This window comes from Puccinia triticina, chromosome 7A (assembly GCF_026914185.1).
Source record: "Puccinia triticina chromosome 7A, complete sequence".
Lineage (NCBI taxonomy): Eukaryota > Fungi > Basidiomycota > Pucciniomycetes > Pucciniales > Pucciniaceae > Puccinia > Puccinia triticina.
In genome coordinates this window covers 4,198,135-4,215,370 of record NC_070564.1, presented here as the reverse complement: position 1 = coordinate 4,215,370, position 17,236 = coordinate 4,198,135, and the positions used below count along the sequence as shown (strand labels likewise).

Sequence of the window (17,236 nt, the reverse complement as noted above, 5' to 3'; positions counted from 1 at the left end):
AGTCACTTAAACAGGGTACATAGTCGGCAAAAACTAGGCGATAGATTTACGTTACATTATCAGGAAAGATTAGGATGAGTCAGTATCCGGATTAACATGAATAGTCGATGTGTACGCTTTAATAGGAAGAAAGATTCAATAAGAGAAGACAGCTTACTTTGGAGATAATCAATCTTTGGATTTGAGATGTTCCCTCGTACAAAGTAAAGATCTTACTATCTCGATACAACTTCTCTACCGGATCTGTTGGACCGAAAAAATAAAATAAAAATAACGAGGCACATAAGTGATCTATCAGATCGGACCAACAACCTGAGACCAATCGCGAAAATACCAACATTCAGTGTTAAAGCCAGCACCGCCAAAGATTTGGACGGCCATTCCGGCATTGCGCACCGCTACTTCAGAGGACAAGCATTTCGCGATCGAGGCATAATAAGCTGATATGACATGAACAGGATGAATTAGTTTCCGGGACGCTCCTGCCATTCAGATGGACAGACGTTCAATCAACTCAACTGTTACGATGACCAGTGTCCTTGATGAATGTGGATTTCCATACCATCGCTCGAGCCGACTCGACACCTCTACATTCGATGGTTAGGTTTTAATCTTAGATTGACGGTAAGTATCAGGTACGACTTTTTTGGTGAAACAACTGACATCGTCATGTCTGCCAACATGTGGCTAACCGATTGGTGTTCTATGATCGGCTTGCCCATAGTTTTTCTGGTCTGAGCGTACTTGACGGCTTCTGAAAGTGCACGCTGGGCCAATCCCCTGGTGGTGGTGTAGAGAGTGCTTTGTCAGGATAGAAAGATTATCTGTTGCGCAAGAGTGGGTAAAACTGACACAGCTCCGCTGGCCACCAACGGGCGGGTCATGTCGAAGGCTGCCATCGCTACCTTGAAGCCTTCGCCCATAGCACCGACTAGGTTCGAGGAGGGCACGACGACATCTTCAAACTGTTATGTGTGATTGTACATATATGTGCATCAGTACTTGGAAAAAGAGATCAAATCGAGAGGGTAAATGTTCATCAAATCAACTGACGGTTATTTGGCGAGTATCGGAACACCTTTGACCCATGTTCACTTCCTTCTTCCCAACAAGAACCCCAGGCGAATTAGCGTCGACAATAAATCCCGACATAGACTTGTGCACGGGTGCTTGGGGGTCAGTTTTAGCCAAGACGAAGTACCACGAGGCCTTTCCGCCATTGGTGATCCACATCTTTGAGCCATTCAAGACGAAATCGTTCCCAGTCTTGACGGCTTGAGTCTTGATTCCGGCTACGTCGCTCCCTGCGCCCGGTTCGGTGACGCAATAGGCTGCCACCAGAGGCTCTTCGATCAGCATGCTCAAATACTTGCGCTTCAGTTCATCGCTACCGGCTACGATCAACGGCGCCTGTGCTAATCCACTCGCTTCGAATGCAGTTTGAATCCCCGTGCAACCGTATGCAATCTCTTCGGAAATCAACGCCGACTCTAGTAACCCAATACCAATCCCACCATATTCTGCAGGGACGTGCGTGTTCAATAAGCCTGCTTTCCAAGCTTCTTTCAAGACTGGCCATGGATATTCCTGTAAAGTGATTTCATAGCCAAATTAGTACATATCTAATAAAACGTTTACTTGTAGCAATTTGAACTCTTACCATTGTTCGGTCATATTCAGCGGCGACTGGGATGACATGGTCCGCGGTAAATCTTCTGGCCAGTTCTAGGAAGATGTGGATTTGTTTTACAAATAAAAATGCATCAGAAATCTCATGGCCTGGGCAGCTGGTTCCGAAAAATTTACGTTAACATGCACCTTGATAAGCTTGTTGGTCGGCACTTAAAGCGAAGTTTACAGGTCCAGCCAGAAGGTCATCGGAAGGAGATGAGGAGTAAGATCGAAAGAGTTGGGCGGGCTTGGAAGGCGATACAAGAGACAATCTGGCAGGCCGTCCGAAAACCGATAATCTGAGATTAGCTCGACGTAACATTATTGCTCGAAGGTGTTGTTGGTGGCAAGATGGCGAGGATCGAGATTACTGTCAGGATGTAAACGGGTCGGGTTCGGGTCGGAAAACAGTGCCCGAACCCGACCCGAGGTAAATGTCGGGTCGGGGCGGGTCGGGTCAAAATCTCAAACAGGCTGCCCAAACCCAAACCCGATTAAGGATGCAGCGGGTCGGGTCGGGTCAGGGTCGGGTCAGGGTCGGGTCAGGGGTGACCCTTTTGGGCCGTTGAATGAGAAAGGAAATAAAATTGTGCCAATTTCTAGCTATCTGGTCCTGGTGCATTTGTGTATATACAACAGGGGAGCCTATGAAGATAAAATCAAAGAAAAGATACTAAGATGAGCCAGAAACAATGAGAGATACATTATCATGGTTGAGACTTGGGGCAGGATGGGCTTGAGGATGGGTGATTGTTGTGGCTGTGTGACTGTGGGTTGAGGGGATATCAGATATCTCAGACTTAAGTCACCAATTGGTGTGGTGGACAGATGGGTACACGCATGGGGGGTCAAGTTTTTCTTGCGCGTGGTGCGCGCTGACGGCCGTCATTAGGTCCCGCGACTCAATGAAATATGATTAGGTCCCGCGACTCAATGAAATACGATTAGGTAATATGATTAGGTCCCGCGACTCAATGAAACTTCGATTGGGTCCCGCGACTCAATGGGAGTTATGGCGCAGTCCCCAGCCCTCAAGACTTTCTCAGGTCCGACAGCGCGGTGTGGCGCGCATCCTCAAGGCGTTTCAGGATTTCTTCCTCTTTCTATTCTCTTCTATGTTTTTGGTTTTGTTTTCTTTTTGTCTTGTTTTGTTTCAGTTGTCTAGTTGTTGTAGCGTGCGCGTGCGCGCTAGGTTGTGATGAGATGTCAGCTAGATGTCACAAACTCCAAAGTTTGAGTTCAGTTCAAACTCAGGCTTTGGAACGGCATGGACCTACTCTGAACCATAATTTTCAGTTTCTCCATCAAATTCAAAGTTATTGCTCTTGGTGTCTTTCCGCCCGTATTCTCAGTTTCTCACAACTTTTAAGTTCATTACCCCGCAATGTTGATCCCTTCCAGCTTCTGGTTTTGATCACACCTCTGCTGGCAGTATCCCTGGCTCCTCTCTCAACTCAAACACCGCCGACGAGCAATTCCAGCTGTTGTAAATCATCTCCCCCCCCAACGCTACACGACTCTCAGCGCTCTTTTTCAGCTAATCACCCCGGAGGGCATACACAACTCAGGTTTTCTCTTTTCATTCCCCTCCACCAACTGCCTACCGCCTGGCACAGTAGAAGTTCCTCATTGGCGATTACAGCTGACTTAATTGGGTCATAGTCGGGTCATCGGGCCGACCCGAAATGGAATTGGCCTGCCCAAACCCAAACCCGATTGACAATTGGGTCTTGCCGGGTTGGGTCAGAAATTGGTTTTTCAGCTGTCAGGCTACCCAAACCCAACCCAAGACCCAGCAGGTCTCAGGCCACCTCCGGGTTGACCCGACCCATTTGCATCCTGAGATTACTGCAAGCGGCAAACTTTGTGCAAGTCCCTCGGTGCTCGCAGGGCACGAGCCAAAGTCCCTCGCGGGGCACAAGCAAGCCCCACGATTGGAGGCACAAGAACAAGTGCGCTTTAAGTGGGGAGTACCACCTCAACTTTTACTCAGTTTTTTGAAATCCAATCAATCTCATACCAGTTCAAGGAATCTTTCCTCATATCAATGATTATCTAACTTAACACAAGTCCCCCCTGGTGGGAGGCTCGCTGTGGCTGGCCGCGAAGCAGCCCCTCCCGCAGGGAGGGACTTGCGCGTAATGTCAAAATTTTGGCTGGGAAAGAAATCACAAATGGCTGGAGGGAAAATATTAAGCCTCAGCCAGCCTCCCCCTCAGGTCCTGTGGACCTGCCCCAGAGCCAAAAGATACTTCTGGACCTCAGCTTTCATTTGGCACAGGTCTCATCTCCTCAATCCGAACCATTTGCACTGTACTAATGGTTTAAAAATAAAAAAAAACATGAAGAAATGTAAACTAAGGATGCACAACCATCATGCCTGGTGGATCCTGGATCCGCAAACCCGCAGATCCTGCACATGTAGTGTTGCATTTTGCTGCATATAGGAAACTCAATTTTGCATATTATCAGAAAATCTAAAAATGGATCTTCAGAGCAATGTAACATCCTTCAGGGCTCCTTTGACCTTCAAAATGGATTCCTTCAATTGGTTTTGGAGCTTTTTGCTCAAAAGTTTTGGTGAGGGTGTGCATCAGCCCTGCCAATGAAACTGTCTATTCAGTTTTTTTGTACATATTTTGCTGTTTTTTAAATAATTATTTAGTGGTTTTGGGGTTGAATATCCTTCCTTTCCCTGCCAGACTTCAGACATTAGGCGTAAGCCTCTCCTGCGGAGAGCCCTCCGGGCGGGGTCCCCCGGACCCTCCGTTTGAGAGGCTTAGTTAAGCTAGAATGATTATGCAGTCAACTTGATGCAAATGGATGTGAGTCTACAAGCAGCGGTATAAAATGTTCTACCTAAGGGGAAAGGACTCTTCATTGTCATCTGTCAAGAACTCAAGCCTTGGCTTGATTTCCCTGACTATACAGAAAAAGCAAAAAAGCTTGCGGTCCGGCAGGCCCAATTTTGGAATCTCATCCACTGCCCTTCAAGCCTGTATAGGTCCTATATGTCAAGCTGCATACAGGAATATTGTTGGAAGAAAAATGCTATTTCCTTCATTATTGACATTGGGGTGTTGAGGGTTGCACCATTGGAATCCTGGTGCAATTTTACCCCCATCAGCCACTTTGCCAGGGCTATCTGCCCCACCCAACAGTCAGCCCGACATGCAACTCCAGCTCAACCAGTCGCCCGGAGGCAATGTGATTCTGCACAGTGGAGCTGTACAGGTGTGTGGCTGAAATGCAGAAGGCAATTTTCAGCCTCCTGCACCCGCAAGCTTTTTTGCTTTTGCTGTATTTAATGAGACTGAATGAATCTATTCATAACTCCAAATATAATACAGCTTCAATTCACCTGAAAGAGGGCAACATCTAACCTAATAAAATGTGTGCCGCGCCAGCAGAGGAAGAATTTATTTTCTAGTCTTCATTGTTGGTAACTTCAAAGAAACAAATGCACACAAAAGAAATTCGGATGGAACAGGTTATAAACCTGCCAGAGAACTGAGAAGGAAGAAAACAACACATTTTTTGCAATTTTGATTTGAAATTCTTTCAGTTCCTCCACAGTTTCATTGCTTTTCAAGATCATAGGAGCTAGGGGGAAGATGATCGGGGGAGGTGGAATCAAGAGGCATGAGTCTGAAACTGTTTGCATTCAAAATGACGAGATAACATCAAGCTCTATCAAACATGAAAAAATGGCTTAAGACTGCAGTGAGACATGAGCCGGTAGTGGAAATTTGGCTTGGTGAGATATCATTTCTATTACAATTCCAGAGAGGGGGGAGGAGTGAAAAAAGTTGGGATAGGAAAAAAAGCTAGGAACCAAGAGAGAAAATAGCAAAGACCTTTTTCAGGTAAGTTTGATTGAGAGCTTCGTAACTTTTCCTCCTAATGGAGTCGTAATGATTTTGTTGCAACAAGGCAGGCCGGAGCAGCAGCAGCGGCCCAAACTAAGGCGGAAGCAACCAAAGCCACAAGAATTTTAACTTCCGGTGAGTTGAAAGGTTTTGGAAGTGTGGAATCGCTCATAGCCGCAAGCATATTCATAAAATTCATGAGAGCAGGCAACAATGCTACAGAGCACAATCGGCGATTTATCTCTATCTTTTGACGCTCAATTCGGTCGACCTGGGTAGCTAGATGTGTCTCACGATCTTCCATCGAGCAAATTAGCCGAATGATGTGATCAGTCGAAAGCAAATGTACCAGAGGCTCAGGTTGATTCAACACATACGTGGGACTTGCGCTACCGCGGTAGCACCAGCGGGATCCTCAACGCGAACGTGCAATTCACCTGGACGCACCAATCCACCCGCATCTTGGGGCAAGGCTGCTAAATGGGAAGCTTCAGAAGTTTGTCCGTGCATCGGTGTTGAGTAACTTGGGGCAATAGCTGCGCATGCCTATGCAAACAAATTCAGTTAGAAACTTCTTCTTTTTGTACCATAGAGGCAAGCAAGGCATCGGACTCAACTATGACTAGGATTTGTCGAAGCAACATTTTTGGGGCCGATTACTACAGATTTGACTGAGGTAAATATTTGGTAAAACAAGAGGAAGTGGAGGAACCTCTGCATTGGCCCCGAAGGCTTTTGAAGATGGAGACTATGGCTCAAAATATGTCGATGATGTGGAAAATATGCTGCGAGTAAGACTGTCATGCTTGAACCAGGTCACAACAATTTACGGAAATGCTACCTAGACTGCGCAGAGGCCCTGTTGAAACTTGTTTGTATCAACATCGCCTGTGCCTCAACTTAACCAAGTCTCTTGCGGCTATTGGGCCAACAGCTTGCCTCAGGTCCATTATATAGTTTCAATTATTTTATGTATCTTTGATATGTGAATCAGGAAATTACCACGTATACTGGCTTTAAGGTTCTGGCCATGAATTTGATTGGTCTTACACAAGGCTTGCATTAAGGGACAGAAAAGGGTAAGACTATGAAAGTGAAGCTGCTATGAGTAAAGCAAATAGTATGAGAAGATGATGGTGAAGATAGACCTAAAGACCAAGTGAAGAGGTCTGAATCAACAGTAAAAACAATCCAACACATGTTTTGGTATTTGCCAATATTGGATTGATATTGAAATCTCAATACATTAGATTATCTGGAGACTAATACACAAAATATGATTGGACTAGATATATGTACATACATGAGGGTTTCTGAGTCTCATTAACAGGGGTCAAACCTAGTTTGGTTCACAGGTGCAAAAAATCAGCTTTATTCAGGAAATGCAATGTTAACTACACCTCTACAGCTTTCAAATCTGCCTCTATGTTTTCACAGACCTGCTGTTTCTGCATCACAAAAAAAAACATCTTTCAACATGAACAAAGTAGTAAATAAGCTAGATCAGAAATTTGTAAATTCACCTTGGGATAACTCATTCCCTGAACTAGGAAAAAGCAAATTAAATCAGACACTAGTGACACCTTGTGAACCCCAAAGGAGGAGGGGGCTTTACATCTTGTATGCAGTCCATACCAGATTACCACTGGTGTTTTCTCTCTCATTTGATTGGAAACTCCTCATTTTCACTCCCAAATTTTCATAGGTCTTTTGGTCTGTGAGCTTTAGGTTCTTCATCTTATTTCCCCTGCAACATTTTCCATGTGCGCTTCCCCACAATTCTATTGGACTTGTGCTTGAAGAGAACTTAAACATGGAAGACAGTGTGTCAGTTTGTCAGTGGATTCAGAAATTTGACTAATTATTGGGAATGGTCCTAGCCAGCATTGATCCAGCGTGGGGCTGAGGTTCCTTTTTTGAAATGTTCTATCTGTCCAGCCATACTTTGTTTCCGATTTTCCACTCCAGGGTGTCCCTCTTGCCTTTTTCTAACTGGCCTTTCATTTTCTTCTGCACCCCCTCTAGGCAGTGCTTTAGCTCCACCTGCACTTCTTTCAACTTTTGGGGGTACCCCACCACTTCAGGGACACATTGCCCCGCCATATTTTGGTTTAAATATATAGTTTGCCTGGAATGGTGGTGTCAGCCTACGTGATGCCAAGGACAAACCCTTCTAGCTACACGTGGTGCAAGAATAAGATGAAAGAGTATAAAACCCTAAGACAAAAGTATAAGGGATAATTCCAATGGATATATTGTTAATTATGGCATAAAATATATGAAAAAATGGTGTAATTATATTAACAAATTTAATATAATTAAATAAAGAGGGGCCTGATAAAATCAGGGGTGTTTAATCCCTCAAAAGCAAACACTGGGGCCTGTAAACAGGTGTGGTTTAAATCCCAGCAAGGAATGGCGGAGAATCTCAAGAGAAAGGGTTTTGAACTTAATAGTAAAAAGCCCTTAAAGTCTTGAGGTTCTTCAGGGTAGAAACTGGGCAGTTGAAGGCGCTTGAAGAGGTTGATTCTGAAGGCTGGGTGGACACTGGGCATTTTCTGGCGACAAAATGAGGCTAAAAACAACTACTAAGGGACTTACCAGGCTAGAAACAGGCTATTGAGCATGTGTTGAAGGCAGGTAAATTCAAGTATTATGTAAAAGCGTGAGAAAAAGCCTTTTGGGGCGGCCAGAGGGCCCTTTAAATACCTGCGGCAGCTCTCTGGGGCGCCTGGGGGAGCTACAGGGCCACTGGCCAACTTGTGGGCGCTTTTTGGCAAGGCTGTTGACGCTACAAGGGCTAATTCTTCTTTGGGAAGATGTACTAGCCTATTTGGGGCGCCTTCAGGCGGATTTCCATCCTGGCTGATGGCGCCATAGAAGCTAGTCTTCTTTGGGAATATGTACTGGCCATTTGTGGGAGCCTACAGTTCAGGATTCCCTCATCCAGGCAGATGAGCTGTTACGTGTCTCATATTTATTCAAATGGGCCACAGTGCTTCCCAATTGGTCTGTACTGTGTATGCATTAGGTATTAAATTGTTTTAATGCGTCAGGAATATTCTATTTGCATCCATGTGACATCATTACATATGTACAGCTTATGTAATGTGTGTAGTGTTTCACGTGGAGGGGCAGAATTGATGTCATTACTTCCCTGGTGGGCGTGCTGTAATGTACAGGTAGCCCTTTTGGGGTGTCATTTATTTTTAGAGCTCTGCGCCGTCTTCAGGTGTAGCGCGCAGCCCGCGGGTTTAGAGTTAACTCAACCTGAGTTGGGCTATCTTCTAAACTTAACATAACACTTCAGTTTCGTGGCTATTGAAGTGTTATAAGCATACACCACGGGACATGTCCGATGTTCATCGGATGTGGACTTGGACATGTTTTCTGCCGTCCAGAACTCACGGGGCAGGAAGCGTCCAGCGGACACTAGTCTGCTGGACGGATCCTTAACATTTCAGAGCGTCACATCCGCTGGATGGTATCGAGGCATCCAGCGGATGTAACAAACCCATTGAGTGGATACACCACGGGGCGGGTTTCTGGGAAACCGCCCCATCCGATGGACGCTTTTGCCCTGGAAGCGTCCAGAGGATGCTCCCAGAGCATCCGCTGGACGCTACGGGGCAAAAGCATCACTTGGACGGTTTCAAAAAGCGTCCAAGTGCCGCTTTGCTGGCCAAAGCATCATTTGGACGCCCAAAAAATAGCATCCATTGGACACTCTCCTCCAGGAGTGTCCAATGGACGCTTTTCACGCAAACGTGCGCTCCGACAATTGGACACTCCAGCCGGAGTGTCCGATGGACACCAAACAAGTTGCCCAGCGGACACTCTTGGTTGAGAGTGTCCAATGATCGCAAGAAACAATGTGCATCACCCTCCATTCATGAGGGTGTCCAATGGACACCAACTAAAAAAACCCTTGGACACCCTTGATCAAGACTGTGCAATTGATCTGAGTGTCCAATAGACTGTTGGATGGCGAAGGGGTATTGTTGGTTGTAGTCTATGTGTGATGAAGGTGGGGTTACACTACGGGCAAATAGGTGTCATTGCGGCCCGCAGCGTCACCTGACGTTGCATTTGGGGTCGCGGCCGCAGTGACTGCGCCTACTTGCGCAGTCACGCGGGCTTGCAACGACAGGGTGACGCTGCATCCCGCAGCGATAGCTACATGCCTGTAGTGTTATTGCAAGGTGCTGTCGACATGGCGTAGTCGGGAGATTCATGCTCTTGAGGTCAACTGTTCCACAGGTTGCATGTTCGACACCCCTTGCCAGCAATGATGTGCGCTGGCCAGCCGGGCCACTCATTTTTTGATGCCCGCTGGAGTGTGGAGCCATCCAGCGGATGGTCCTTCAATCATCCGCTGAACGCTCCCTGGTCCGTACATGGGATGGTTTGTCCGAACCATCCGACGCGAGGGAAGTACAATGTCCGTCCAAAGGATGGACTCCCCCGCGCAAGAGCCGGACAGCCGAAGGTGCGACCATCGGTCCAACCAATGGATGTCCTGGATGGCCCGTGGTGTAGTGGTAGCCCAATGTGAGCGCTGCTACGCTGCTTACACCACGGGGCGGGTTTCTGGGAAACCGCCCCATCCGATGGACGCTTTTGCCCAGGAAGCGTCCAGAGGATGCTCCCAGAGCATCCGATGGACGCTACCGGGCAAAAGCATCACTTGGACGGTTTCAAAAAGCGTCCAAGTGCCGCTTTGCTGGCCAAAGCATCATTTGGACGCCCAAAAAATAGCATCCATCGGACACTCCTCCAGGAGTGTCCGATCCCCATCGGACACTCCTCCAGGAGTGTCCGATGGACGCTTTTCACGCAAATGTGCGCTCCGACAATCGGACACTCCAGCCGGAGTGTCCGATGGACACCAAACAAGTTGCCCAGCGGACACTCTCAGTTGAGACTGTCCGGAAAAGAAGGCTGCCCCAAAACCGCCGTAAATTCCGCGCTCGTCGATAGAACTCGCGAAAATCTGAATCAATCGAGAGATCAGATCCAGTTGGTTCATTTGAGCCAATATCATTGTGATAAAGCTGAGGGGAAGGTATCCATTTCAGGGTTTGAAGTCTGGTCAAGCTACCATTGGGGGCGCGCGCCCCGCCGTAGGAAAAGAAAGCAGGTCGGAAACTGCTGTAAAAACTCCTCTCCTCAATACATAGATTCAATTGAAAAGTGGATCAATTGAAAGCAGAAACCCGGTATTTTAATTTGAGCCAATCATAATGAAATAAATTTTATAGTAAGGTGTCTGTTGTAAGAAGGAAGAAATAAAGAAACAGATACAAAACCTGTGCTTCTCAAAAAGGAAAAATGGTGAGAAAAATATATCATTGGTTAAAACTAGATAGCATCCTCCTCCTCCTCTTCTTCTTCCTCAACCACGTTGTTTTCTTGAAATTCAAAGCCATGTACACCCCAGTTTTGCAGGCCATCTAAAACACATTGAATCATCTCTTGATTGGAAATCTGAGGGAAATTGGTTAGAGAAATTTGATGATGCTGAAATGGATTATGAAGAGGCGGTATTGATCACAAAGTTTCTGTTGTCAGTGTGTTGAACTTGAGCCGTCCTGAGTTCTGTTTCTTGGCGTTCAATTCTTTCTGGTCTAGTATTCACAATTGGGCAGTTTCCTCGGTTGCAATTGTGCTGAACATTGATACATGCTCGCACATCCTGAAATTTATTTTTCAATGTCATTTTCTCCAATTTAAAAATAGTTTGCAACATCCAAAACTCACGTTCACATTCACATACTGCTTAGTCTTTGTCCGGCTTATTTCCCGCATTGAATAAAGGGCATTCATTTCCATCAGCCTGAAATGGTTAAAATGGATATAGAACTTTGGCTTTGTGCTTGAGTAATGTTCCCACAATGATTCTACTGATCCAATAAGTAATTTCGAGCCATGATGTGGAACCTGGAAGGATGAAGTGATTCAATGAGGGAAATTAAAAGATTGAAAAAAATGAATCCCAAAAATAAGATGTATGACACACCACAACAAAACATCCTTTCTCCAAAACTTCATGTGGCTTGATTTGAACTTGGCAAACCTGTCTAATTCTTTTGCTTGAGCAGTGTTCAATGAGTTGTTGAGGTAATTCAAGTTGATCTTCTTCAGTGACTTCAACAGTTTTCGCAAATGGATACTGCTGGGGTGGTGGAGGATTTGATGCAGAGTAGTTGTAACCAAGAGACTTTCGGATGACCTCGTTGCGTAAAAAGATATTGAGGACTGCTTGACCAGCTCTCGAATATGTTTTAGTTGACTCATCATACATATAACCGCCAGAGAGAAGAAATCTCAAGACATAATAATTATCAAAGGTGATACCAATATCTCTTCCTGGACTTTGTCTGTTGGAGTGGATTGACGCATTTCGTAATACACCATTGAATGATTCAAACTTTTCAGTGGCAAACAGACTTGCTGGTCCAAATCGGAGGATTGATTCGGGGAGATGAAGAAGGTGGTGGAATTTTGGTTTGTTGACCCATTGCGCAGTAGTTTTGATAGCATGATAAAGGAAATTCTTGATGTAAGACTTGAGATGTGCTTGGTATTTGTCCATGTTTTCAATTTTGGTAATGAAGATAAAGGGAGCAAGTTGACAGAGAGCGGTCCAGATTTCTTTGCGTTTGGGAGTCAAAAAATCAAAAAAGAGAAAAGGGGCGGCTTGAACAAGGATCTTGAATTCTTTTCCAACTAGACTTTTGATGTGAGTGACAAAAGATTTGCCATTGATTGGTGGAATATTCAAGCTAAGAGTGTTGAATGATTGGAGCCGCGCAACAAGTTGAGCTTTTTGATGGGGTTTCAGTTTGTTTCCAGAAAGTACATCCCTCGCCAGATATTTGACAAATCCAAGAAGAGCAACGTGGAGGATTTCGACCGGAGTGTCTTTAACGCCATCAAAACCTGAAAAATAGAATCCAAAACAGACCAAAAGATTTTCAATGAAAAACATAAATAAAAATGCAAGTAGAAACGCATGTCAGAGCGGGCAAACCTTCAAGCTGGAAAATGGAATTGAACAATCTTTCAGGATGATTCTCTTCAAGATTTTCCATCAATTCTCTAATCCGCAAATTTTTCTTGGATTCTTTCAAAAATTGGTTGTTTAGTGAGTCGGTGACACCCCATTCCCGCTGCTTTTGAAGAAACTCTGCATGACTTTCATCAATGGCGGTGGTGTATAATTCGTAGGTTCTTTCATGCGTAACCTTCCAACACCGTTCGTTCTCTGTGGCCTAAATTACCCCAAAATTATTTAAGATTCATGAAAGTCCTTCACACAAATTTAAACTGACCTCTGATTCATCCGCAAGAACTGTAAGACGTAATCCAGTGTTTTCCTCTGATCCTTGCCTTCGGCGTGTAAAGTGCACATTCGACAAGGATTTAACGAGCTTCCAGGATTTGGTGTGTTTGTGATCTCAGCATGCATTGGAGAGTCACCCAAAAACGAGAAAACCAGGCCAGTCACCAAAACCTCCTGCATGATGTGTGAATCAAATGCCGTAAAACCGTGTCTGGTGATTTGACTATGGAGATAAGTCCATTGTTAGTCAGAATAGTGGAGAGAACAAATTAATCAAATTCAGACTAACTTCATTTCAGCAACTATTTGCTCCAAAATTTCCAATGCAGAAGCTCTATTGGAGGTTGAGAGGAAGTGGCAATTGTATTCCTGATTGGAGAAATTTGGTGGAAGACCGGAAAGGGTAAAATAAAAAGAAACATGCTTGTTGAACTTCTTTGAGATGTTTCCAGAAGTATCGTCGCAATACAGGGTGATTGGAACATGTCAAATAATTCTTCCATCTGCCTCTTTGCGCCAAGGGTTAGGGAACTTGATCTTCTTATAATGGTGGTTGCCATCATGCTCTGTTTAATCATGAAAAAGAAATTTTTTAGCAATTGAGAGAAACATAATTGGGATTCAACATCTGAAGAAAAAAACCTAGAAAAATGAAAACATACCATAAATTGAATTAGCGCATGCTTCAGAGATTTGTTTCCCATAAATTTGAATTTCATCATAAGATTTATTGAAATCACTTGTAGGGATGGAAAGAAGATCAAAGTGATTGAATTGAATATTTTGAGGTATTTTCATTCTAACTAATTTTTTCTTCTTTTTAATAAAAGGCTCAAACTCTGGTGCAATGCATTTAGAATAAATCTGGGAATTATGGGAATAAAAGTAAATCGGAATTGTAATTAATCCAGAAAATAATTCGACAGGTTCAAAGAGATAAAAGTGTTTCCCCTTGACCTCACACATGGGAGCACGATGTTGTGGCGCCAACTCTTCGAGCCATTTCTTGGATTGCGAAAATTTGTAGAATCCTTGATTTGTCATTTCAGGATAATAATCGATGTGTGGGCTGACAAACGGGTTGGCCAAGTCCTTTTTTTCCAGAATATAGATGCATTGTCAATTATTTGGATTGAAATACTAATTACAAGTGTATGGACTTCTTTCATGATAAACACAAGCAAAAATCATCTTTCATTCATATCAACAAAAGTGTGCCTTACCTGAGATAAGATTCCCTTAACACTGAGGGCAAAACAAGGGGTTCCAAAGGCGCTTTTGTGAAGATTTAGTTGAGTTGGGAGTAATTTTTGGATGCGGTCTCGCGCGCTTCGGACAGTTGCCCAGGATGGAAGCTGGATGTCGCAGATTGACATCACCGCTTTGACCTTGTTGTAAATGGCTCGCGAAATCAGTGAATGGGTGTGCCCGATCAACAAGGACCCGACAAGTTCCTATGTCCGAGTTTGGAGGAGTGATATCTGATGGTAAGTTGATCTATTCTTGTTGATCAGGTGCTCAGAATTCATCTGAAGAAACTAACCATTCTGCTTTTGAAAGGGAACCACCTCTCTCTTTCCGCCGGATCACCACCATCGCCGTCGTTGTTGCCTTCGCGGTTTTGATTAGGTTGCTCCCCGAAGAACTCTTCATCCTGCTGGCGAAGAACCTCTGCGAGATGTGCATTTATCAAGTCATGCACCCTGATAGTTTCGTTGAGGTTTACATTTCTAGAATCGGTTGATTGCAGAAACCTGGCCGCTAGTTCTATTCAATCCAGATCTTGTTGAATGTTGTAAGTGTCTCGATTATCGTTGTCATTTTTGGCATTTTCTTGTATGTCCGGCTCCGAATCTGTTTCCTCATCTTCTTCCTCAATTTGCTCGCAACGTATCCTCACACGTTCTTCGTCATGCTCGCGAACCCTTGCGCAATGTTGTCCCCCCAAGGCATGTCTACGATAGCTCGTGATCTCGCTCCCCTCACACAAGGTACATTGGTACACGACCCGACCGTCTCTTGGCCTGACTCGACTCACAAAAAAAGGAGGTAAACGGTCTTGACGCCCCCAAACAAATCAGTTTGTGTTTTGCAAAAAAATCCAAGCAAAATAATATACTGACCTTGCCTTGGCCTCTCCATCACCCTCCGCTTATCTTTTCTTTGCCAATATAGCCGCTTCTTCTGGATATGGTCGTGGATTTCCGTTAGATTTTGCTCAACTTTTTCCCCTGATTTGTGGCGTCTGATTGGGTGAAGTGGCCATGTGCAAATTCAAGGAGCTTCGCCACCGGTACTCCTGCAAATTCATTGCTGTGAAAGGGGTCGTGGTGAGTGGTCTGCTTGACATCATGAACCCCTCTTCTCAGAGTGGATTTAAAGTTCCTGCTCAGGACCCGCGGTTGACCATTCCCTTCTGTTGACCTATCCAATCTCCACACATCTCTCCCCCTGTCAACGGTCTTTTCAAATTTGCCATCATCAAGACCTCATGGCGCCAATTCGAAACCCCCGTTTGAAACTCCCGGCCAGGAAGAAGAGAACCAAGCCGCCTGAGGCACAAGCGGTTGACAGTTGAGTATTGTTTGTTTTATCTCTTGCCCCTGAGCCAGATTTCTTTTTTGACCATGTTCCGCGCTCAGGCTCAGCTCAGCAAAAAACCAAACGTTCATTTGGCCAAACCAGTCTCAAAAGTTAAGCTCTCTTCTGTTGTTTCTGTTTGTACATTTACCGTTCAATTGAACGGGCGGCTCTAATGAACATCCAGGTCAGATACAAAATAAGATTGGAAAGCAAGTACACACATCGTCGTCATCCCATCAAGATTGGCCGGAGCGTTCTGATCCGAGCGAATCCGAGGATGATAACAATCAGCGCAGCAATCCAGGTGGCGAAAAAAACAGTGATCTCGACGACAGGAGTCCTGATATTGACCCAGTTATTGACATGTGGGACCGTGAATTCCGGCAAAATCATTCTGCCGGGATTCCCGGTCTTCAGCCTAATTCGGGGATTGGTAACCAACCAGAAGAGCAGTCACAAGCTTTAACGCTTGCGGAGGTTAATGAACTTCGAAAAATGACGACGTTAGATGACAGTCATTTCTGGGAGGCTTTGAAAGTATTAAAAGTCAGTCTTATTTTTTCTTTGCTACTCATTCTTCATCTGAAATCTGGCCTTTGCACCCCTTTGCACCCACACCAAGTCGCCCAACACTGCGATCGCGTTCCTAGTCCTGAAGGAGCTTGAACGGACTCAAAACTCATCTGAACCACGATATGGATCCAATGATCCCGTTGGGGCTCCCGACGAGTTTGAGTACAGCACTGTGCTGAAGGTTAGGATTCCTTTCATTTTTACTATTTAACAACGGACTTCATAACTTTTCTCACATTTTTTTTCAGAATCAGATCCGTGATCTTTCTAAGGAGGCGTTCCTCAAACCCACCATCCAGCTCTACACACGAGGGCACTGGAAGCCTGGTACCAGTGACCACTCGTTGTTCATGGACACAATGGTAAGATTTTGAATTTCTCTCCTGTTTGGTGGCCATCACATCCATGCTGATATTTATTGTGCAACACATTATCAGCAAGGATTGATGGCACTCCCTGCTGAGTTCCGCCAAAAACACTTCCCACCGAAGATGGAGACCAACCGCAAAGTCCGATCCAACTTCTACAAGTTGGTCCGTGAGCTCCAGAGGCGCCTTTGACTGGCCATCCGCGAACGCCTTCTTGCAAATATTGTCACTCCTGCTGGCGATCTTATTGAGGAAGGCAACGTTCCAAATCTCCACCAACTTGCGAGGTCGATTTTTTGTTTCCTTCACCCTGATGAGGCCACGATGACGGATAGCGAGGTTGACGATAACATTCCAGTGCTCTTATTGACGCGCATCGGGCACCTTCGATTACAAACAATCGACCGACTGCTTCACTCAGAGATCAAGAAGGTCTCTCAATGGAACATGATCAACAAAACACTCCGGGAGGTAAGAGGTCGTGGGAGTGACTATCAGGCTGCGTGCATTGTCTTTCTTCTTCCTTTTTTGGTAGCTACATATGAACTGACGTTTTTTTTGGTTCATTCAACATTCCGCACCAGGTTTGGAAAAGCCATCCTTGCAAAGGACCACGCACTTTTTGGGCATTCCAGATCTTTTGTTGAGATCCTCGAGGAAGACGAGGAAAACATCAAGATGCCAGATGACGACGAAATTCAAGTCCAACTCAATCAGATCATCCGAGAGCAATTGCAAGCCCGCCACTCCTGAAGCTCATCCGGCTGAGCTTTTCTTTCTTTTTCATTTGTTTGCCTTTCCTTTTTTACAACACTCTATATTGATCA

At 45.0% G+C, this 17,236-nt stretch overlaps 2 protein-coding genes across 2 annotated transcripts; one reads left to right on the top strand and one right to left on the bottom strand.

Annotated features, from left to right (window-relative positions):
- Positions 1-6: 6 nt before the first annotated feature.
- PtA15_7A471 (uncharacterized protein) lies at positions 7-1,993 on the bottom strand (the record flags this gene model as incomplete). Its single annotated transcript, XM_053171081.1, has 9 exons — positions 7-33; positions 158-243; positions 339-440; positions 520-587; positions 664-780; positions 853-965; positions 1,054-1,587; positions 1,661-1,725; positions 1,819-1,993. The coding sequence occupies 9 exons, from the start codon at positions 1,991-1,993 to the stop codon at positions 7-9; spliced, it is 1,287 nt and encodes a 428-aa protein (XP_053022298.1).
- A 13,383-nt stretch (positions 1,994-15,376) lies between these two features.
- Positions 15,377-16,252, top strand: PtA15_7A470 (uncharacterized protein; the record flags this gene model as incomplete). Its single annotated transcript, XM_053171080.1, has 4 exons — positions 15,377-15,458; positions 15,528-15,578; positions 15,653-16,014; positions 16,091-16,252. 4 exons carry the CDS (start codon positions 15,377-15,379, stop codon positions 16,250-16,252), a joined length of 657 nt encoding a protein of 218 aa, XP_053022297.1.
- Between the last annotated feature and the right edge of the window lie 984 nt (positions 16,253-17,236).